This window comes from Nannobrachium achirus (genome assembly GCF_963921795.1).
Source record: "Nannobrachium achirus genome assembly, chromosome: 15".
Classification (NCBI taxonomy): Eukaryota; Metazoa; Chordata; class Actinopteri; order Myctophiformes; family Myctophidae; genus Nannobrachium; species Nannobrachium achirus.
The window spans coordinates 61,761,377-61,786,542 of record NC_137822.1 but is presented as its reverse complement, the minus strand read 5'-3'; the positions used below and the strand labels follow the sequence as shown (position 1 = coordinate 61,786,542).

At 42.1% G+C, this 25,166-nt stretch overlaps 1 protein-coding gene across 2 annotated transcripts in view; it reads left to right on the top strand.

Annotated features, from left to right (window-relative positions):
* Window positions 1-25,166, top strand: part of LOC308300000 (disabled homolog 2-interacting protein-like) — a 176,764-nt gene that overhangs the window by 122,311 nt on the left and 29,287 nt on the right. For both annotated transcript variants that reach the window (XM_080743766.1, XM_080743765.1), the window contains exons 6-8: window positions 11,242-11,386; window positions 20,047-20,191; window positions 23,383-23,619. In XM_080743766.1, coding sequence (XP_080599892.1) covers window positions 11,242-11,386; window positions 20,047-20,191; window positions 23,383-23,619 — 527 coding nt within the window. The remainder of the gene's footprint in view (window positions 1-11,241; window positions 11,387-20,046; window positions 20,192-23,382; window positions 23,620-25,166) is intronic.

The following is a 25,166-nucleotide window of genomic DNA, read 5'->3' as shown; positions in this document are numbered from 1 at the left end:
TTTGACAATGCGACAGAGCGGTCACTGTTGCCTCTATCTCAACATGGCCTATATGAAAAATAATCTTTAGGATGTTCACTTTACTGGTGAAGGGTTGAAAGTAAAAAATATTCATCATATATAGTCATATTAGTCATATTTATAAAAAAAGATTATCAAAATAGTGCTTTGTTTTGTGGTAACTTTTAGCATTTCAAAGGCAAAAACTCCATGAAAGAATATGTTGTGAGTCATCATTTTTTTTTCAGAGAAACTAGACAGCTGCATCATTATTTTCTGAAATTTTGATGTTCACATCGTCAAAGTACAATATTCTATGTAATAGTGTTTCACAGAAATGGATGTCAGAGAAAAACACATGTTTTGTATATATTCTGCCAGTAAGTAATTTCAACCAGGACTATTTGGAAATGTGATACCTGTTTTGAAAGCCTGAGGATGTTCTTTATTCTACGAAAAAAAATTCTAAGTTCATATGACATTTCCTTTCGAAGTTATGACCAAAAGGTTACAATATTTTCTGACCTAAATCACCTCTCAAGAGAAGAAAAATATTGCCAAATATTGTGAAATATTGCCAGACCAACATAAAATGCTCAACTTTTACAGCAAATATCTCAAACAACCCTTTGAATTGCTGTCTTTCATTATACATTAGAATAAAAGGTTGTCTTTTTGACATTTTCTGTAAATAGTAAGTGCCTGCATAGACTGCTGTGATGAAGGGAGGTTTAGCCCCCTCATGTGTCCATTCCATATCATTACACCCATCTCTGGCTACCATCATGAAATAGTGTACAAATAGAACCAAATGGACCCTTACGGGTCAATTTTTACTCTCTGAGTACTCTCAGAGGACCATGTAATGGTCAGTTAGGTAGCCAGGTATGTATGTGATGGACAATTACTTAGAAAGTAAGTACATTTACTGAATTATGGGAATGGAGAGATTTGATGCTTTTAGATTGCGTTTACAGTTTGAATTCTTGAAACTCATTGTACCCCACTTAGACAAATAACGTGAGTGTTTACCATTTACCACCTATACAGTATAGATAGTTGAAACAGGCTAGATCTACAGTATCAACACGTTTGATGAAAAGACAAGACATATGAAGGGAACCCAATTTACTATGACACATCAGAGCCTAGAAAACAAGCCATAATGAATGCACTCTACAACGTAACATGGAACCAAATGGACCCGTAAGGGCCCATGGGGTGTTCACCTACACTGCAGTATGATAGTTGAAACAGGCTAGTTCTATCAACACATTTGATAAAAAGACAGACTGGTCATTTGATTTATTTTTATTACAAAAGACGTAACAATAAAGTACAACCTTGAACCTTTTTGACAACTGAGTGATAGAGGACCATGTAATCTGTGGCCCAGTAGCTCTCGAGGCTTGGTTTCCACACTAGGCCAGTGAGAAACTGTAGGCCCAGGAATGTCTTCAGTTCCTCCACTGTCACCTCCTTCCAAGCACGGACCCTTGAGAAAGGCAGCTCGGTCAGCATAGAGATTGGTCTGCTCTACGATATGCTGAAGCACCTCTTCGTTGAGGAACAGCTCTGCAAAGTCTACTGGGTTGTCTGGGGAGATCTGCTGCTTTCCCACGAGGGCCCGGAAGTCCAGTGAACTGCCTGGGGCTCCATCTGCGTTCATCAACCCACTCGGAAGCATCCGTTCTTCTGCGCTGGCACCAACTGTAAATCATAGAAAAACATTTACCATAAAAAATATATATATATTGTTTTCATTCATGTGGTGTGTGTATTTCTCAAATATTTTGGCTCAGGGCAGCCCTGTAAATATCCTAATCATCCACGGCACCCCTGAATTTTGTTATTTTCTTTTAGAACTGTATGTCATTACTGTATGTACATATTATGTAAACATTTCCCCCTAAGATACAGTCTATGTCATGAGCAACACTTGTGAATATCATTAGACTGGACTGTTCTTATTCTGCATCCCTATTCTGGTAGAGAACATTCACATACAATATCCGATCTACAAGTTCACACCACATCACATCACATTGTGCCATGTTGTGAGCTTGTAGATCGGCTATTGTTTGTGAACAGACGTGGTACACTGTAGACTTCAACTGTAAGTGATTCAACTGAAGTTACATTGACATATCAAAATGATTTTGACCTCTATGGCCTTGCCATGCTGCAAGTAAAGCCAGAATAAGGATGGACATATTGTGTGTGATGAGCAGAAACGGTTCTCACCTGAACAGTTTTCGTCTCATCCTGGTGGAAGGTGGATATCATGCGGACTATACGTTTGTCCCTCCAGGCCAGGACCATGACATCATCAGTGTGGCGAGACACCGTTTCCCCTACTTTCAGGTTAGACAGCTGCACTTCTCGGATGGATGGCGGTTCTCCCCTGTTCTGACGAAGCGTGCCACACGAGTGGATGCTGTGACTGAGGAGGAGCTGCGACATTTGAACACTGTTGTATAGATTGTACTGGAAGACACGATAGCCCTGTCCCTCCATCAGGAATGGACGGCTCACTGTGTCCATCAGGGAAGTCTTGATGCCGCAGTAGGGCTTCATGGTGTAGCAGTAACCATTTTTGGAGTCGGCCAGCACGTAGCTTTTTATGCCATACTTTATGGGTTTTGCTGGGTTGTACACTCTGAACTTCAGCCGCCCGCGCCATAGGAGTGTGCCCTCATCGATTCTGACGTTTTGGTGAGGTTTATACTTCTCCTTGAACTTTCTGAGCAGCATGTCCAGGATGGGGCGGATTTTATGAAGTCTGTCACTTGCATCAATCTCCATATTGCATAGTCTACAGGGTTGTCTGACAGGAGATCTGCTGCTCTCCCACGAGGGCCCGGAAGTCCGGAAACTGCCTGGGGCTCCATCTGCGTTCATCAACCCACTCTGGAGCATCCGTTCTTCTGCGCCTGCCACCAGCTGTAAATCATAGAAAAACATTTACCATAAAAAAAAATATATATATATATATATATATATTGTTTTCATTCATGTGGTGTGTGTATTTCTCAAACATTTTGGCTCAGGGCAGCCCTGTAAATATCCTAATCATCCTTCACCTACAATATCCGATCTACAAGTTCACACCACATCACATCACATTGTGCCATGTTGTGAGCTTGTAGATCGGCTATTGTTTGTGAACAGACATGGTACACTGTAGACTTCAACTGTAAGTGATTCAACTGAAGTTACATTGACAGATATCAAAATGATTTTGACCTCTATGGCCTTGCCATGCTGCAAGTAAAGCCAGAATAAGGATGGACATATGAGCAGAAACGTTTCTCACCACTTTTCTTCTTAGACTTGCGGTGAACGGATGGGCCAGCAGCAGCAGAAGGTGGTGGTCCTGGCTGGTCCTCCGTCAGTGTGTCTGAAACCCCAGTGAAATAAAATCATGGCTCTCCCTCCATCTCAGTGTCCCTCATCCCATCAGTGTCCCAGTGAAATAGTAAAAATCATGCACATCAAATCAACTTACTATTTAGACATCTAGCCATCATCTCACTACTGGGTCTGCAACCTGGGAGGGACAATTCCACTCCCCTCTGCGTCCTCTGTAATCACAAATCATTTCCCATTTAGCAAGAACGTATATACAGAATGTAAACTACATGAATGCAAGATTTCTTTTGTATTTACTGTATGTACGTACCTGCATGCCTGGACTGGGATTGTCCTCCGTGTTGAGTCAGGAAGATCTCTGCATCATCATCATCCACTGTAATCACAACATTTTCCATTGGTGACAAAGGGAAAATAAATTAGGAAAATAATATATATTCAACCCCAGCATCATACCCAGTCATGCATGCATCTGTGTGTTCCATGACTTTGATGTAAATTATACATACATTTGAACAACAGAAATGTGATTTTATCTAGTGACCTGAACTTGAAGAACTGGACTCAAGTCTTGCCCGGCGAGGCCCGCCTCTCCTCTCCTCCTCCTCCTCCTCCTCAGAATCTGAATCTGCATCTGCAGCAGGAACGTGCAGAGAATGTTAGTTAGAGATTTCAACAAGGGCCTTTTGGTGGAAATATCACAAATAGACCTCACACACCGAAAATAGACCTCCAAGCTCAAAATAGCTGACCTCCATGCTCACAACGTGTCGCTGTGCGGCGCGTTGTGAGCTTGGATGTCTGCTATTTTTTCGGTGTGTGACTGTGTGATACCACACTGAACTAAGCATGGTCTGGAGAGAGGGCACATACAGCGTTGTGAGCTTGGAGGTCTGCTATTTACGGTGTGTGATACCACACTGAACTAAGCATAATCAAGTCAATATTTGAGATGTGCCGTAACGGCATGGATTTTTACAGAGAGGGCACTTCTTTCAACATAAAATAATTCATTCAAGTTCAGGAGAGTTTGGACAAGGCAATTCTCTTGATTGCTGCCTTCATGTATGGCATGGAAAGGGCACTTTTTTTACATAGATACAGCCCCCTTTGATGTCTATGTGTGCACGTGCCAGTTGTGCAGTGTTTTTATTTCTTGTTTTATGAATTGAATATAGGACACATATGGAAACAAGTCAGCATAGATGTTGAGCTTCCTTTAGGAAGTTTGTTTGACTGTAGTGCATTTCTGCAGCAGCAACATCAACAGACTGTACGTTTTGTGCATGTGTTGGCACCAGCAAAAAAAAAAGATGAATGATGAACACAAAACCCTACTTTAGGATCTAAGTGACTGATGTTATAATACACATTTGATTGTGTAGGCAGCAAAGACATTTTCTGTGCTTCCTTGACTTATTTGAGTGTTTGCATTTATGCCTAATAAAACACAATGTCATTTCACGTTTCAATTCTTACCAATGTCGTGCACGCACAGAGCCTGCTTGGCGCTGGGTTGCGGTCCTTCATCATCATCATCATCAGTATCCACGTCGGGGTTTACGCTTGCCGTCCTGCCACTACGGCGCCCAACTTGACTGAGAAACGGAATGGGCTCAGGTTCTAGCTCCTCATCTGTGACTGTCATTTTGTCAACATGGCGTTTCAACACTTGCAGTGTCGGCTTTGACTGTCCCTTGCTCGGCAGCGAACCCCGGCTACGCTTCATGCCTCCCCCCCCCAAAAAAAAAACACGGATACTAAACTATACTAACTCCCCTCTCTCTCCCTCCCCCTCGCCCTCAAAACAGATATCACACAGACAACGTACAGACACAAAAACAGACAGATGAACAGACGAACAAACAATGAATAAACACTTATCTCTCCCTCTCCTCCTCTCCTCCACCACCTACACCTCCCTACCAGCTAACACGCTAACAGCTAACACGCTAACAAACACACACACACACACACACACACACACACACACACACACACACACACACACACACACACACACAAACAAACACTTCCAGACAGTCAAATTCTCACCTTGCACTCCAAACACGCTCGCACGCTCGCTCTCTCTCTCTCTCTCCTCTCTCTCTCAAACGTCACCAGTCAATCAATCACAAACACTATCAATTACTCTTACAATACAATGCTCTCTGTCTCTCTCTGTCTCTCAATTCCAACCTACACGCAACAACAGGCTGGGGGCGGAGTGCAGTATTTATAGGGCTGGGTAAAAAAAAAAAAAAAAAAAAAAAAATAGCTGGGCTGGGGTTGTGTGATTTCTGTTTACATGAAGTGACCTATAGAACACAGCCAAGTGTGTGTGTTTTCCTTACTGATCCTATAGAAAAGACTCACCACTGTTGTTTAGTTCATTTGGATCATGTGGTCTAGTGTGTACATTATGTTACAAGCACATGGACCCTCACTCATAGGTTGCACAGGAGCGCCATCTAGTGGATTCCAGTGGAAAGCTTATCTCGTTCAGGGACGAGTTAGATAACTCTGGCACACGTACATTATTTTTCTTAACTCGTTCAGGAACGAGTTTGGCACAGGATGTGTTAAAGACGCGTTTGCAGTATAACAACACAACATCTGGAGTGACACACCGTTACTCACCACGGAGTGTTGATAGCCTCGGCCGGCCATTTTTTCCCCCGGGTCTGCCAGCACTAGTGTTGATTTCGTCATCTAAAATTATGATGAAAAATGTATAGTACTAGAGGTTTGCGGGGCTTCGGCCCGCTCACATCTAGTTTAAAAAAAAAGAGGAAAAAAAGGAAAAAAAAAAAGAGGAAAAAAAAAGTTAAAAAAAAGGGGAAAAAAAAATTGAGAAAAAAAAATTGAGAAAAAAAATGTTTTGAGACAAAAAAAATTGAGAAAAAAAGTTTTTTGAGAAAAAAAAAATTTTGAGAAAAAAAATTTGAGAAAAATTTTTTTTTGAGAAAAACAAATTTTTGAGAATTTTTTTTTTTGAGAAAAATAGTTTTTTGAGAAAAATAGTTTTTTGAGAAAAAAAATTTTTTGAGAAAAATTTTTTTTTGAAAAAAAAAATGTTTTGAGAAAAAAAAATTAGGATAAAAAAAAGTTTTGAAAAAAATAAGAAATAAAACGTATTGGTGATGTGTGCGTCTCTCTCTGTGCATTCCCCCCCCCCCCCCCCAAAGTGTGCGTCTCTCTCTGTGAAGTCCGTTGACTGTGGACTGCCCTGGAGTGTAGCCTACTAAAGCAGTCATTAAACTCACAGTAGCCCAACTGTTACAGATGCGACCGGCCAGGGGTGCGTTCCAGAGTATCGAAACGAGGTATCGCTCGTTTTTACGTATCGATACCCGATCAACGTCATGCGATCGATACCATTAAAAGTATCGCAGACGATACCCATCCCTATACGTAATATGTTTGAAATCATTCTAACGCATACTGTATCTTTGCACGTCTACTCAATCTTGTATCAGTGGTGGCTTGTGTTGCGTTCTCGTATTCAGAATGTCGGCGTGTGTGTGTGTGTGTGTGTGTGTGTGTGTGTGTGTGTGTGTGTGTGTGTGTGTGTGTGTGTGTGTGTGTGTGTGTGTGTGTGTGTGTGTGTGTGTGTGTGTGTGTGTGTGTGTGTGTGTGTGTGTGTGTGTGTGTGGCAGTCGTCATGTTATTAACCCATTTAAGCCTAGAATTATTGACTGCTTTAACCAGTGAAAAATAGCAGATATACAAGCTCACAGCGCGGCACCGAGTGCCGCGCTGCGAGCTTGTAGATCTGCTATTTTTGAAAAAGTCGTGAAAATGTGTGCAAATCTTTGAATATAATGTATTTTCAAAGCGAATGTTTGTAACTCAAATTTTGCTTCTGGGTGGTCCCTGGAACTAGATATTTTGAGATGGGGGTCCGTGGCCAAATACATATCATTTTGGGGGTCCTTCACATGAAAAGGTTTGAGAACCACTGACACAGTAGTCTCTCAAGAACAGACAAACTGAGCTCCAGTTAAGTGAAAAGGACCTTTTCTTTGACGATGGCCGGCCAGATTGCTGACATAGAAACATAGGTTTTTTTTTTCCAAAAACCTTAGAAGGATTCAAAAGACACTTATAGAATCGGGTGAAAAATCAAATTTTCACGATTTTTCAAAAATAGCAGATCTACACGCTCGCAGCGCGGCACTCGGTGCCGCGCTGTGAGCTTGTATATCTGCTATTTTTTTTATATTTAAAGCATAAAATATTGCGTCATAATGTGTTCAGGCCTAAATGGGTTTAAGCTAATGAATGCAGTGAGGAGGTGTGGTTGTCCTGCACCATATGGACAGAACTATGATGTGTGTCCCAGTTCTCATGTTTATAAATTACTCACAGACCCGGGACGCGGGCCAGCTCTTCCCGGCCCACGCCGATTCACTGCCAATAACACATACTTACTATATAGATGATTATCTAGGTCAGTATCGGAGCCTGAACGATGCCAAGCTCTTGGGTCTGACGCACATCCCGAATTTTGGAAGGTCCTAAACCACTTAAAAAAAGAAGAGGATGATATTGACCCATTTAGGCCTAGGATTATTGAATGCTCTAACTATTGAAAAATAGCAGATATACAAGCTCACAGCGCGGCACCGAGTGCCGCGCTGCGAGCTTGTAGATCTGCAATTTTTTGAAAAATCACGAAAATGTGTGGAAATCTTTGAATACTCTCATTTTTAAAGTGAACATTTGTAACTCAAATATTTGCTTCCGGGGGGTCCCTGATACGAAATATTTTGAGACGGGGGTCAGTGGCCAAATACATATAATTCTAGAGGTCCTTGACATGAAAGAGTTTGAGAACCACTGACGTAGAAACGTGTGTTTTTAAAAAAAAAGATGGATTTTTAGAAGGCACATAGAATCGGGTCAAAATCGGGTCAAAATTCTAACTGAAAACCTGTTTATATTGACCTGAAATCATCATTCTTTAACTCTTTATCTGCCAGATTTAAAGGTGATACACCATGAAAATTCACTTTTCCTATTTTAAAACCTTTTTTTGGGGTCCCACTAGCACCTTCTATCCTCACAAAGTCCCATTTCAGACCGTTGTGTCTTTCTCTGGTTTTGGGAAGGTGGAGTTTAAAAGCATCCCACGGGTTCTCAAAACATTTGCTGCCGTTTGTGACGTCATAAACGGCCGTTTTTGACAAAAAAAAATAAAAATCAAAGCCACACCATGCTTTTAAAAAATATAGTTTATATAAATATTGGTCTATATTACCGTTTTATACAGGTTTTAGCCTAAACAACCACTCAAATATTGAAATGTCATGTTCTGTCTGTCTCTAATTCCAAGCCGTTTCAGATGCAATACCAAAATTCCTCCCCAACCCTTGGTTGTCCGTGGTCTGTGAATGATCCCAGCATCAGTGAAATAGAGTGCAGCCAAAAATAATGTGAGCTCTACCGGTCCAGGCGCATACCACATAGGCTCAGTGTAGCCTGACGGCATGTCGCTGGTTCAATTCCCGATCCCGACGAACTTTGCTGCGTGTCACTCCCCATCTCTCTCCCCATTTCCTGTCAGTCTACTGTCCTATCAATAAAGGCATGAAAGCCCAAAACATAAAAAAACAAGATTGATTACTCTCATTTAAAAAAGAATGTATTGTAGAGTAGGAAACAGCGAGACCAGATACGTGGGTTGTCGAGGTAGTTTACTTATTTCTCTCCACATAAAGTACACACATTCACACACTGTGTTGTGTTGATGTTGCTAGCAGCCAAACGTAAACAAGAATATAACCCGGAACCAGAAACGGGGAGACTAACTAAACGCTCCGCTCTCAAAGGCACAGTAGCTCTTTGGTGAATGTCTCTCACAGTCTGTATTATGTGGGTCACCACAGTATAATAATAAAATAAAAATCCCCCCCCCCCCCCCCCCAATCATAAACCACTGAAATGAGGCTTTGACAAATGCTGACAAATGCTGTGAACCTCGGACAAAGTGACGAGCGTGCTCGTCTTTGGCGGTGGAAAAGTGTTCATCACCCATCATTGGGACTTTCTTGAGAAATTGGACATTGTGCTGTGGTTGGCAGACACGGACCTGCCACCAGTCTGGTTGGCAGACACTTTGCACGCCAACACTGCCCCTTCCTTGTATATACTGTACATACTGATTGTCTAGACTTACTGTTACCTGCCCCTTCCTTGTATATATTGTATATACTGTACTTACTGATTGTATAGACCTACTGTTTTCTTTTTTTCTTTACATATCTACTGCATAGTACTGTGTTCTATTTGTCTGTCATTCAATGTTATATGAGATACTTTAATGGTTTCCTGTTGAAATAAGCTTAGTCTTTTCATGGATCTCCTTTTAGTAGACCTTGTACCAGTGAACTGTACCGTCATGAATCTGTACATTTTCCTATGCAAACTTCTAATAAAGCCTTCAATCAATCAATCAAAACACAAGTCTCTGTCCAATGCGCAGCAGAGGCTGGCAGACAGACGACCATCTTTTTGCGGGAGAGACTTCTTGGAAAGGAGTGAGGCAAATAACACCGTTAGATCAGCATAGATAGGCTGTAACAATTTGGATACAACAGGTATTTTACCTGTTGTACACGTTCTGTGTACCAAGGGTTCCCAAACCTTTTTGTCTCAGGGCACCCCGTTAATATTCTTTTAATCCGAGGCACCCCTACATTATAATTTTCACTCCCAGCACCTTATATTTATAGCATATCGTCGTTGTCGGGTGGAAACCTTGTACGTCCAAAACCGTTCGTTTTGTATTTATCATCTATAAAATGTACTAAACTAGTGAAAACAGCCAATCTACAAGCACACAACGCCTCGCATCGCGAGGCGTTGTGTGCTTGTAGATCGGCTGTTTTCACTAGTTTTGTGCGACAGTCTTGTATGATGAAGCAGGGCTTTGCTTTACCAAAAGACGTACACATTTGAAACTTGGAGATACGAGGTTGCTGCCCGGAAAACGTTGAGATAACGGCCATTTTGGTTGGAACTGACTGAAAATAACTTTGTACCTCAAGTTTAAAATTATACTAAATATTTTTTCAAGTGTCCAAATAAATTCCAAATATTATCAAATGATCTCATGGCACCCCTGGAATGCCGTCAAGGCACCCCAGGGTGCCCCGTCACCCACTTTGAAAACCCCTGCTGTATACAGCAGCTTACAGTTGATGCAACCCTTTGTTTACTTGTTGTGATTATTGGACAGGAGTAGCAGGCAGGAGTAGTAAGAAAACGGAATTGGTAAACTAGGAAGGAGATCTTGCTGAGATTGTGTCTATTAGTCGCCCTGAGGTGTCTTACTAGTTTTTATTGCGACTGTCTGGTCGCAGTTACTATCAAAACCTCCACCGGCTGTCTGTCAGTCAGTCTGTCCGTCACGTCACACTTTTCCCCTACTCATATCTCCGCCACCGTTGCCCCTATCCATGCCAAACTTTGCACACCCACTCCGTGGCTGCCAAACCACAACCTCCACAACTAATTTCTCACATGGCCCTCTTCTAGCGCCACCATTTTTGGACACTGCTCCCACAGGTTTTGCCCTAAAATCACGCAAAGCGGTACACAGTGTGTCCAGAGTCATGTCATCAACATGGATCTGTCCCATTTAGCGCCACCGTCAGGCCGATTTTTGCAAACACACTTTTAGACACTGCTCCTACAGATTTTGCCCTAAAATCATGCAAAGCGGTACATGTGACCTGACGGTCGCTTATCTCCCGATCAGGGAGTCTTACTGGTTATAAGGGCTTCTAATCTAGAGAAGGGGGTCTGCTAAGTGCCTAAATTGTAACGTGTCTTTGCGTTTGTGTTTCTCTTGCTTTTCCGCAGGACTTCCTGACGGACCTGATGATGTCCGAGGTGGACCGCTGCGGGGAGAACGAGCACCTGATCTTCAGGGAGAACACGCTGGCCACCAAGGCCATCGAGGAGTACCTCAAACTGGTGGGACAGAAATACCTGCAGGACGCCCTGGGTGAGTTGAGAGCAGACGTTCCCAAACTTTTTTACAACACATTATAATTTTCCACTCCCAACACCTTGTATTTATAGCATATCGTCGTTCTCGGGTGGAAACCTTGTATGTCCAAAACCGTTCGTTTTGTATTTATCATCTATAAAATGTACTAAAGTAGTGAAAACAGAAGATCTACAAGCACGATGCGAGGCGTTGTGTGCTTGTAGATCGGCTGTTTTCACTAGTTTTGTGCGACAGTCTTGTATGATGAAGCAGGGCCTTGCTTTACCAAAAGACGTACACATTTGAAACTTGGAGATACGAGGTTTCTGCCGACAGTAATTATGTTGCGAGGAAAACGTTGAGATAATAGCCATTTTGGTTAGAACTGACTGAAAATAACTTTGTACTTCAAGTTTAAAATGATACTAAATATCTTTTCAAGTGTCCAAATATATTCAAAATATTATCAAATTATCTCGCGGCACCCCTGGACTGCCGTCACGGCACCCCAGGGTGCCCCGTCACCCACTTTGAATACCCCTGGTCTAGAGTAGCCTGGAATCGCTTAAAATTTCTGGCTTTTGGTCCGGTCGCGAACGGATGGCGTCCTACGTCATTTTGTAGTCAAAACGGACTACACTTTGGCGGAAACACCATTTGGGTTAAAACTGTTTCCGGTTTTGTGTTTCCTGCCAAAGTGTAGTCCGTTTTGACTACAAAATGACGTAGGACGCCATCCGGTCTCGACCGGTTCAAACGACCTGTTAGGTAAACGAAGACCAAGCTTTCTCCCAGAAAGCCTGGTGACGCGAGGTTAAGTCTAGAGCAGCAGGAGGACAAAGCAGGAAGGAGGGAATCGAGGGATACATTACAATTTAATGAAGGCCTGCCTAAAATACATTTCAGTCGACTAAATCAACTGTAGCTTTAGTCGCCTAAAATCTTATGATATTTAGTCGAATAAAATTAGACTAAAACTTTTCAGGTGACTAAATTATTCAAAAGACCATGACTAAAACTAAATCAAAATTTGCTGACAAAAACAACACTGCGCAGGTGCTTGTTTGATGTATCGCTGTGTTCTTTTCTATATCTTGTTGTTGTTCTCATCTGGCCATGCTTCTGGCCGTTGTGTGCAGCTGTGTGCGAGACACGAAGGAATGTTGGGCGTGTATATGTGTGCGTGCGTGGACGTGCGTCGATGCGAGTGTGTGTTTGTGTGCAGGGGCGTCACAAGGGGGGGAAAGTGGGACTGAGTTACTAGGGCCCAAGGTGGAGGGGCCTTATAATTATGTTATAATTTAGCTATTGGCACCGTGTGCCACGCTGTGAGTTTTGTAGATCTGCTATTTTTGAAAAGTCGTGAAAATGTGTGCAAATCTTTGAATATATATATATCTTAAGCAGACATTTGTAACTAAAAATTTGCGCATATTCAAAGATTTGCACACATTTCCATGACTTTTCCAAAAATAGCAGATCTACAAGCTCGCAGCGCGGCACTCGGTGCCGCGCTGTGAGCTTGTATATCTGCTATTTTTCAATAGTTGAAGCACAAAATAACGTGTAATAATGTGTTCCCAGTCTCTAAATGGGTTAAACGCCCTCCCCCTATGAAGAACATTCATGGGGGCCCCGTAGTGAATCCCTGTACCCAGGGCCCAGAATTGTTGTGACGCCCCTGTGTGTGTGTTTTTTGTGACATTTCCCCCGTCCCAGAGGCTGGAATAAGAACAAAGTGTTTACGTGACCTTCTGGTCGGCTCTGGTTCTTTTCTATTGGAGCTCCACTTCCTTCTCCTGTCCTTTCTCTCTCCGTTTCCTGTGTTTTCACTCCCACCTCGGTGCGTGCGTGCGTGCGTGCATGCTTGTGTGTGTGTGTGTCTGTGTGTGTGTGTCTGTGTGTGTGTGTGCGTGTGTGTGTGTGTGGCTTTGCAGTTGGTCATCTGATAACTTTGTCGTAATGTTTCCTGCCCGGTCAAGGTTTCAGCATCACATGTCTGTGACCTATATACTGTAAGGCGGGGGTCTTCAACGTTTTAGTGCAGATACCCTCTATACACTTAAACATTGGTTTGTTTACTGTTGCGTGAGAAAACAATGTTGCACATTAAGTTAATCATCTGGGGACCCCCCAAAATAATTTGGGGACCCCCCTGGGGGTCCAGACCCACAGGTTGAGAACGCACTGATCTAGACCGCACGAGGGTGTGGTTTCCGGTTGTTGTCGTTTCTGTTGTGTGCCCGTAACTAACTGGACTGGCACATATGCAGCAGAGCTACAGTGTGCGTCCATTCAGCAGTGCTGGAACAATGGAGAGAAAAGGGCAAAGGGATAAGTCCCCCAGAAAGAATTATGATACAAACATTTCAACGACACCACAAACTAAACTTGTTCCAAAAACTGACCTGTTGGAGGACTGGGTGACACAACTATATTGCGCAAAAAAAAAATGTGGTTTTCAAAGTGGGTCCGGGGCATAGACTGTAAAAAAAACATGGACGGTGCGAAGCCATTGCTTTCTATGCTGTGAAAATGACGCTTGTTTGTCCCTTGTATGGGTGTCGCCATCATTGTTTTAATGGTACCCAAGAAATCATAAGGAATGCTATTGGCTGCCAATGGTCACGTGGAACCGCAGGGATGCATGGGAGAATGTGGTGTTGAGCCTGCCGAAATAAAGAAGAAGAACACAGCCGGCTGGTATCAGTTCAGTTGGCCACGCCCCCCGAAACTTTATCATCAATTTTAACATAAATGGGACCATATTGCACAAAACTTATATCATGGTGATTGAAAGGCAGTTTTTTTACTAGCGACAGGAACCATAAAGTATTTATGACGATGTTTATTAAGGTTAGAAAATCAAAGGGGGAAATGACTGGGGTCCAATGAAGAAATATTCTTTTTTGGTACCTCGCGGGGGGAAAACAGCGCAACTAGCGGCCAATCATGGGATCTTTCTGTTCCGGGAATGCATCATGAATAATCCAGGCAACAACACGCCTGGTTCAGGGCCTTTTTTTCTTTTTTTTTTTTTAAATACCAGTAATACTCCCTAATCCGGAGATAAGTGACCGTGAGGTCGCATACATAAACTTTAGAAGGCAATCATAGCCAGTCAGGAGGGAATATGGGAAATGGGACAGATCCATGTTGATTATGACTGTAGAGATACTGTGTACCGCTTTGCGTGATTTTAGGGCAAAATATTTAGGAGCAGTGTCCAAAAATGTGTTTTCCAAAAATCGGCCTGATGGTGGCACTAGAAGAGGGCCATGTGAGAAATCAGGGGCGGAGGTTGTAGATTTGCCATCCAAGGAGTGTGTGTGCATGGATAGGGGCAACGGTGGCAGAGATATGAGTTGGGGCAAAAGTGTGATGTGACGTGTGACGGACAGACAGACAGCTGGTGGAGGTTTTGATAGTAACTGCGACCTGACGGTCGCAATAATTATACTATTTTTAATATTGAAATGTATTTCTCTTCTCTTCTGGGGGTCCCTGCCTGGAACAAAATCTTATCATTTTCGGGTGTCCTTGACATGAAAAATGTTTGACAACTGCAGGTCCACTCCAGATGACATGAGACATGTTGACACAGCCTTTAGATTGTGCATAAGTTTGATCTGTTCACGGACATGTTTTTCAACAGTGTTTCTCCCTCAACCCATTTAGGCCTAGAATTATTGAATGCTTTAACCAGTGAAAATTTGTGCTATTTTTGAAAAAGTCGTGAAAATGTGTGCAAATCTTTGAATATATGTATTTTCAAAGCGAATGTTTGTAACTAAAATTTTGCTTCTGGGTGGTCCCTGGAACTGAATATTTTGAGATGGGGGTCCGTGGCAAAATAAAAATCATTTTGGCGGTCCTTAACTTCTTCAGTGCCATATTTAAAGTGGGACCTCTTATATTGCCGGTTCGCCAACAAAGGGTTAAAAAAATATTGTGCACGCTGGTGCACAGATCATGCACTATGCATGTGCATGCTTTTCACAGCTTTCAAACAAAAAAATCCGCTTGGAAATCCGTTCAGGCATTCAGGAGAAGGCAGCCCTTATGTTTTCTTCAAATGTAAACAAACATGGCTGCCATGTTTGAAAGATGGGGTTGGTATGGGGGTTAAACATGCAATTTCGCGATCGCGATCATGGCTAGTACACTGTTGGAGGTCCAATTTTTTTTTATTATTTAAAAAAAAAAAGACGTCCAGAAGACGTCTGGCAGGGAGGTCCATAGTTAAAAAGACGTTTTTATTATAGAAAACGTCTTTTTTGGCTGGGTATGAGTTAACATGAAAAGGTTTGAGAACCACTGACATAGTAGTCTCTAAAGAACAGACTAACTGAGCTCCAGTTAAGTGAAAAGGACCTTTTCTTTGACGATGGCTGGCCAGATTGCTGACATAGAAACATAGGTTTTTCCAAAAATCTGAGAAGGATTCAAAAGACACTTATAGAATTGGGTCAAAATTCTAATTTTCACGATTCTTCAACAATAGCAGATCTACAAGCTCACAGCGTGGCACTCGGTGCCACGCTGTGAGCTTGAATATCTGCTATTTTAGTTAAAGCATAAAATAATGATACACAATAATGTGTACCTGTTCTAAATGGGTTAAACGCCCAAAATAGGCCTGGAAATAATGATGACAATTTCTTGCTGATTTCACCCTGCTGTGTTCATGCAGACGGAAACTATATTTATAACGATTATGCAAAATAATTGTGATTTGCTCACATAACTGCGATCTTTGATTATGTAATCATTGTGCAGCGACGGGCCTAAACAGAACGCCAGTTTTGTCAACAGACTGTCTCCCATGCCTCCAGGCGCTGTTTTCTTCTCTCCATCTGTACACTTCTTTTTTTTTTTTTTTTTTATCCCACAATTTTGTAACCCAAGGTTCCCCAATAGGCGGCCCGGGGGCCATTTGCGGCCCATGGGGGGCTACTGTCTGGCCCCCACCAACCCCAGTAATATTAGTGGTATAAGAGCAGCAACAACACTAGTATATCGTCGTTGTCGGGTGGAAACCTCGTATCTCAAAATGTGTACGTTCTTTCGCAAAGTAAAGCTCTGCTTCATCATTCAAGGCCGTCGCACAAAAGTAGTGAAAACAGCAGATCTACAAGCACACAACGCCTCGCATCGCGAGGCGTTGTGTGCTTGTAGATCTGCTGTTTTCACTAGTTTAAATCATTTTAAAAATGATAAATGTTTTGGTTTTGGACATGCAAGATTTTCACCCGACAACGACGATATCTGAACTGTCGCTGGAGTAGCAGGAACGCCACCGTCGCCCCCTGCAATGTTGTGGCCCTCGGCTTGGTACCCTAGACATAATTCGGCCCTTGGGGAAAACTAATTGGGGAACCCTGTTGTAACCCATTTTTTTCACCCAGTGCCAATTGCCTATGTAATCCTGGTCTCTGCTCTCCCTCTGCCACGCCTGGGGAGACAACGGACTGACCTCATGCTTCCTTCTATGCATGAGGAGTCCAAGTTGCTTCTTTTCACCTGACAGCGGGGATTTCCCCGGTTTTGGACGTAGCGCGTGGAAGGAACACGTTATTCCAACAAGTTCCTTTCCCCTCCATCAGGCGCACCCGGCTGGCCAGGGGGAGGCAGTATAGAGACCAGGATTACTGCATGTTTTTGTGGGGGTATCTACCCTAGGAGACACGGGGAGAACATGCATCTGTACACTTCTAATATTGATGCTCTGTGCGTGCGTGCAGGGGTGTCGCATCAAATTCTGGGCCCTGGGTACAAGGATTCACTTCCATTTTGTGCTTTAACTATTGAAAAATAGAGCTTGTAGAGCTAAATCTGCAGAGTAACTAGTAGCTAAAGCTTTCAAGTAATTGTAGTGGAGTAAAAGGACAATGTTTGCCACTGAGATGTAGTGGAGTACAGAAAATTGGAAATACTGAAGAAAATATGTGCGTGCGTGGGTGTTCTAATTACGCAGGAGTGTGCCTCATGCTTTTGTTGTGTGCTTGTTTAGGCCTGAACACATTATGACGCAATATTTTATGCTTTAAATATAAAAAAAATAGCAGATATACAAGCTCGCAGCGCGCTGCGAGCTTGTAGATCTGCTATTTTTGAAAAATCGTGAAAATTAGAATTTTGACCCGATTCTATAAGTGTCTTTTGAATCCTTCTAAGATTTTTGGAAAAAAACGATGTTTCTATGTCAGCAATCTGGCCAGCCATCGTCAACGAAAAGGTCCTTTTCACTTAACTGGAGCTCAGTTAGTCTACTATGTCAGTGGTTCTCAAACCTTTTCATGTGAAGGACCCCCAAAATGATATCTATTTGGCCACGGACCCCCATCTCAAAATATTTAGTTCCAGGGACCACCCAGAAGCAAAATTTGAGTTACAAACGTTTGCTTTGAAAATACATATGTTCAAAGATTTGCAAACATTGTCACGACTTTTTCAAAAATAGCAGATCTACAAGCTCGCAGCGCGGCACTCGGTGCCGCGCTGTGAGCTTGTATATCTGCTATTTTTCCCTGGTTAAAGCATTCAATAATTCTAGGCCTAAATGGGTTAACTCTCAGGCAGCTTTTGTTTCAACCTGTCCAAGGCTGTTGAATGCATCCTGATTTATACCTGGTTGTGCAACAGTGTTGTGCGAAAACAGACAACCTATTATGCTCATTAACGGAAGCTTTTAGATCATGACACTCATATATCTCCATATATGGAGATTCAACATTCCAGGTGTAACTATGGCTACCCGTATGACGTGAGAGGTGGAGGTTGTGATATCCCGATTAGGGAGTCTTACTGGTATAAAATAACAAGTAAGACGCCTCAGGGTGACATGCGACCTCGCCGTCACGCCAATTCTTGGCCATCTGGCCAGTGATGTATATCGGACCAGTTACCCATATATGGAGACCCCTGCATGATAGTCAACAATTTGATGTCAGATCATGCCCATATATGGGCATTAACAAATATGAGCATTCCCAGATATGCCCTTAATATTCATGACATCGGCACACGGATCTCCATATATGGGCATAAAACGGATAAGGACGTAATTAAGTTGCAAGTGTGACTCGCAATCTCCATATATGAGCATAAAAGGGACATCAAGCCAGAGCGTGATGTCAAAGTGGCAAACCCATTCTGTTAAGAGTGGTTCCCCTGACATCACAGTGACATCAGAGCATGATGTCAGAGCGACAAACCCATAGAACCACAGACAAACCCATAGAACCACAGTGTACATAGTACATACACGTCTACACGGACACGGACAAGCTGTGACATTTCTTATGGTAAACTGCGACCTTCAGTCGCAATAAGTTAAAATAAAATAAAAGTGGAATTGAAACTGTTGCCTCGATTACGAAAAATTAATGATTAGCGATGCGACTAGCTAGTTTTTCTTTCTTGTTCACGCCCCATTGTACAATGAAATACAGTATAGGGTTAAGTTGTTAATCTGACCATGGGGCTGCTTTGTTCTGTGAATAGACTGTGATACATGTATAATTTATCTGAGTGAGTTCGTTGTCATGTTTAGCATAACTCCGGAGGTTGTTCTGGTTCTCTTGTCAGTACACTTTATCAACCAATAAGTCCTTTTGGCTTCCTGTGGACAGGGAAAAGGAGGAACAATGAGGATGATGGATGTTTTGGCGCTATCATCTCCACTCTTCTGATACAGTAATATAGACTGACCCCTGGTGGCTACACCCAATAATGTTTAATTTTCTTTTTGTTATACATTATATTGTATCACTGCTGTCATGCAGAAACCGGCCAACTCCAAAATGTTGATTTTTCAGGAAATAATTAAAAAAAGAAAACAAGAAAAAAAGGAGAAAAAAATACAAGTCAAGTTTTTTTTATTATTATTATTTTTTTTTTTATCATTGAACAGCTGAATGTAACTCCAAGCCCTTTGTTAGCCTTCTGGTTGGTCCCTGACTGACCAACCAGCAGGCTCTATCTGCCTTGTCCCGCCCTGGTTCTGCATTTTTCATGTTGAATTTGGTAAAACATATTTTTTGTAAAAAGTAAAAACATTTAAAAAACCATGCTGAGTCACTCACTATACTGCCACTGAGAAGCTCCATTTTACTGAAACCAAGTTTGAAATGAGAATTGAACACACAGAATAACAATACGAAGCAACTGAATTAAAATGGTAGTGGATGGAGTGTCCCACCGAGTGTCCCACCAAGACACAGCAACCAATGGGTGTGAAGAGGGGCAGGGCAAAGGGCGGGACTTGACAAAGGGTGAATTAGGTTGGGGGTCAAAAGGCAAAACCAGCTAACTCCACCCCACTTTGGTGGATGGCTCATTGAGCGCCGCAAATCGCGATGCGACACATTTGGAGCTTTTAGAACGACAATTCGTGTTACTTTTGCATGCAGGGCTGTAGGAGCAATTAGGTATCGCGAGGCGTTGTGAGCATGTAGATCTGCTATTTTCACAATATTCACCTGTGGAACCGAGTCACACTAAATGTAATTCCTTCAATTCCAAGTGCTTGTCAGGGTGGGTGTCCCCCAGTTCAAATAGGTTTATTTTGGGGGTCACGGCCTAAAAAAAGGTTTGAGAACCACTGTTCTAGTTCCAAAGAACTGAATCTTATCTGCCTTTGTCTCTCTCTCTCTCTCTCTCTCTTCTCTCAGGGGAGTTCATCAAGGCTCTGTACGAGTCAGATGAGAACTGTGAGGTGGATCCGTCCAAGTGCTCGTCCAGCGACCTGCAGGAACACCAGGGCAACCTGAAGATGTGCTGCGAGCTCGCCTTCTGCAAGATCATCAACTCCTACTGGTAGGACAGACAGGGGCGTCACAAGAGGAGGGGGGGAATGGGACTGAGTTACCAGGGCCCAAAGTGGAGGGGCCTTAATTATTCTGTACTTTTGCTTTCGAAAAATAGCAGATATACAAGCTCACAGCGCGGCACCGAGTGTTTCGCTGCGAGCTTGTAGATCTGCTATTTTTGAACATGTGTGCACATATATGTGTTTTTTAAGTAACATTTGTAATTCAAATTTTGCATCTGGGGGGTCCCTGGAACTAAATATTTTGAGGTGGGGGTCCGTGGCCAAATACATATCATTGTGGGGGTCCTTCACCCGAAAAACTCCACTCTACTTGAGCTAATTTTCCTGAAAATGAACATTTTGGAGTTAGGAGGTTTCGGCCCAACAGCCAAGATATATAAGGGCTCTCATCTAAGAAATAATAATGATAAATAAAATAATGTAAATGAAAATGAACTGTCCAAATAATAAACATTAAAAAAAATCAATTATATAAAACAGGAAGCAAAAACAGGAACAGTTGCTTTTCAGTGAATCAAACAATGACATTTTGAAAACAGGAAATGAGGTAATTGATCTAAGTGAAGTAGGTACATTATTCCGGTCAGTAGGTGCTTTAAACTTAATTGAACATCTCCCAATTTCTTTCGGAATACCAGATACTTCAAAATAAGGTTGTTGTCTTGATGGATATCTTGAACTGAAGGGACATAAAAGCTGTTTCAAATATACGGGGTAGTTAAAATAAATACATTTGAAAATAGCAACCAATGAAACTTTATCCTAACATGAGGAGATAACCAGTCGAGCTTATCATACAGAACACAGTGATGTGTAAGGTAGGGACTCCTGAGTACAAATCTGCAGATACTATTGTAGGCTATATCATGGGTTCCCAAACTTTTTGTCTCGGGGCACCCCATAAATATTGTTTTAATACGAGGCACCCCTACATTATGATTTTCACTCCCAGCACCTTATATTTATAGCATATCGTTGTTGTCGGGTGGAAACCTTGTATTTCCAAAACCGTTTGTTTTGTATTTATCATCTATCTATTCTATAGAATGTACTAAACTAGTGAAAACTGCAGATCTACTGCTTGTAAATCGGCTGTTTTCACTAGTTTTGTGCGACAGTCTTGTATGATGAAGCAGGGCTTTGCTTTACCAAAAGACGTACACATTTGAAACTTGGAGATACGAGGTTTCTGCCCAACAGTGACGATATTTTTGTGATTATGTTGCGAGGAAAGCGTTGAGATAATAGCCATTTTTGGTTAGAACTGACTGAAAATAACTTTGTACTTCAAGTTTAAAATTATGCTAATTATTTTTTCAAGTGTCCAAATACATTTCAAATATTATCAAATGATGTCTGCCGTCACGGCACCCCAGGGTGCCCCGTCACCCACTTTGAAAACCCCTGGGCTATATGTAATGTGTCTCTGAAGTGTTCTGATATATAATGTCACCATAATCAATGATAGGACGTATAAGCTGCTGAACAATGTGTTTTCTTATTTAAAAGTAAAACAATGTATTGATCTATACATTAGTCTATGATTTACGTTACTCCTGAAAGAATCAATATGATGTTTAAAAGAAAGCTCAGAATCTAACCATATAATCTAACCGAACCATATAAAGACAATACAAATCTCTGCTGTCGGGCCGAAACCTCCTAACTCCAAAATATTCGGGAAAATTAGCTGAAGTGGAGTTAGGAGGTTTTGACTGAAGCACTTTTTACTACTTTCCATTGGTTCGATATTATTTAACCAACACTCAGATGTAAAGGGTGTTCAATAGCCCTGATTTATGCCTACAAATCTAAAACCTCAAACATGGAGTTAGGAGGTTTTGGGCAAACAGTGACGATATGTAAATATTAACCCATCAAGACGGGAAACCCTCATGTACCGTACATAGCAACATATATTTTGTGTAATGTTTTTAGACATATTTGGATGTTTTTCTGATTTTTTTCTTTTTTTTAATTGGCCTCAGCCCTAATTGGGTCAAACAACATGAAACCTCTAGAGATGCTCCGATTGCGATTTTTGGGGCCGATACGATCAACTGGAATCAGTAACTGCCGATACCGATGTTCCCGATCACAGCATCAAATCCATAAATTCTTCTATTTGTGTTACTGTAGCAGCATTTATATATTTAATGATTCTTCTTACAAAACATTGACATTGTATATTAAGTATAAACATGAGGAGATTGCAGGCTGAGGTCCTTTAGTATCCAATTCAACTTGTAGGAGTTGAAGCTGAGGTTACATTCAGTCCCACAGATAATAAATACTGTGAAAATAGCTTATCTAGCTTGTAGATCGGCAAAGTCGATACCGATCCAAGCCGATAGAGCATGGGTCTTCAACAGGGGGTCCGGGACCCCTAGGGGGTCCTCAGAGTTACTACAGGGGGTCCTCCAAACCTTTGAGTGGTAGAAAGTTGTTTTCTCCTTTTTTATATTAACCACTTGAAACCTAGCGTCCATATTCTGAGAACTTTAGCCAAAAATAGCAGATCTACAAGCTCACAACGCCTCGCGCTGCGAGGCGTTGTGAGCTTGTAGATCGGCTATTTTTGGCAAAGCGGTTTGGTGTAGAGGAGTTTTTAAAGTATTGACGGTTCAAGTGGTTAAATATCGGCAAACACAAATTGACATGAATCCAAAATACACTGACGATTGTGCCTGTCAAACAATGAACCTATATGGAATCTATGAACAGTTGGGGGTCCCTGCTTCATCTCTCTCTCTCAACTAAGGGGTCCTTGGCCTGAACACGTTGAAGACCCCTGCGATAGAGGCATTATCGGCCGATCGCGATCACTCACCGATCGATCGGCACATCTCTAAAAACCTCTCTCTCTCTCTCTCTCTCTCTCCTTGACTGATTATATTGTTTTTCTAGATAGATATTCATTTGCATTTGTCATATTGCTGTTGATGTACTGACATATTATCTTGTTTATTATAGTGATGTATTACCTGCTTATTGTAAGTCGCTTTGGATTAAAAGCATCTGCTAAATGCCTAAACTGTAAACTGTCTCTCTCTCTGTCTCTCTCTCTGTCTGTCTCTCTCTCTCTCTGTCTCTCTCTCTCTCTCTCTCTCTCTCTCTCTCTCTCTCTCTCTCTCTCTCTCTCTCTCTCTCTCTCTCTCCCTCCGTCCCCTGGCAGTGTGTTCCCGCGGGAGCTGAAGGAGGTGTTTGCGTCGTGGCGACAGGAGTGCAGCAACCGGGGTCGTCCGGACATCAGTGAGCGTCTGATCAGCGCGTCGCTGTTCCTGCGCTTCCTCTGCCCCGCCATCATGTCCCCGTCGCTCTTCAACCTCATGCAGGAGTACCCCGACGACCGCACGGCGCGCACGCTCACGCTCATAGCCAAAGTCACGCAGAACCTGGCCAACTTCACCAAGTGAGTATTGGGGTTGTCACAATTATATTTGACGTAGATCTGCTATTTCCACTACTTTTTGAAAGTGTTTGAAACTTATATAAACATTTCTAAAAAAAAAAGCAAGGTTTCGTCCTCGGCAAATTTTTGATTTTCTTTTTTTTTCCCACACTACTATAATGCTCTTATTGATCATGAGACCCAATTGCTGAATGTCATTCTCCAGGTTGTCTACAGAATATGAACGACAACGATTTACTGTGACACATTAGGAGTCCACTAGTACAGGGGTCTTCAAAAATAGCTGATCTACAAAGCGCACAACGCCTTGCGCGAGGCGTTGTGCGCTTGTAGATCTGCTATTTTTGGCTAAAGTTCTCAGAATATGGACACTACAGTGTGGGTTCAAGTGGTTCAGTTTTTATCACAAAGATTTGGAGGACCTAACTGAGGTCTCCCTAGGGGTCCCGGACCCCCTGTTGAAGACCCTTGGTCTACAGAATATGAACAACACTGATTTACTGTGACACATTAGGAGTGCACTGGTACTAGTGATTCTCAAATGTTTTATTTGTAAGGACCCCCAAATGGAACCAAATGGACCCGTAGTTACGGACCTCTTATGGTAATTCAGGGACAGGGCATGTGTCCTTATATGTCCACTCATTGTGTATGCCCACGGCAAAAATCCCAGTTTCAATTTTCCATAAAATTCAGAGGACCTCATTTATGGAATTGCTTACCATGTCAAATAAGAGACAACTAATGCAGTTTGTGTTAGCAAACATAAGTATTGCATTATTGTCTTCATGGATGGTCATGGATGGTCACTGCTATACGTACTGACCAGCATGGCCAGCACCCATAAGTAGGGCAGGGAGCCAGGGGGGAGAGGGTGATCTGTCACTGCACTATAGCGACGCCTACAGGCTGATCATGGCACTTGTTCAATGAGGTGTGAGGAACAGTGAGGAATAGTGTGGAATAGCGCGTCTCCTTTGGACCAACTGTAGGAGTCAGCAGTGACAAGGGGCTTTTTTGTCTCACCCAATAAACCCCATAAATATCTTTTTAATCCGAGGCACCCCTACATTATAATTTTCACTCCCAGCACCTTATAGTTATAGCATATTGTCGTTGTCGGGTGGAAACCTTGTTTGTCCAAAACCGTTCATTTTGTATTTATCATCTATAAAATGTACTAAACTAGTGAAAACAGCAGATCTACAAGCATACAACGCCTCGCATCACAAGGCGTTGTGTGCTTGTAGATCGGCTGTTTCCACTAGTTTTGTGCGACAGTCTTGTATGATGAAGCAGGGCTTTGCTTTACCAAATAATAATAGCCATTTTGGTTAGAACTGACTGAAAATAACTTTGTACTTCAAGTTTAAAATGATACTAAATATACTAAAATGATACTAAAATCATTTACTAAATGATACTAAAATGATACTAAATATGAGCGTTGAATGTTTCGTGGTCACTTTATGTATATATTCTTCTTCTTTTTTTGCAATAGCTTTCGACACTTTATGTTTTATTTATCTTTTTGTGTGCTTGCTCTT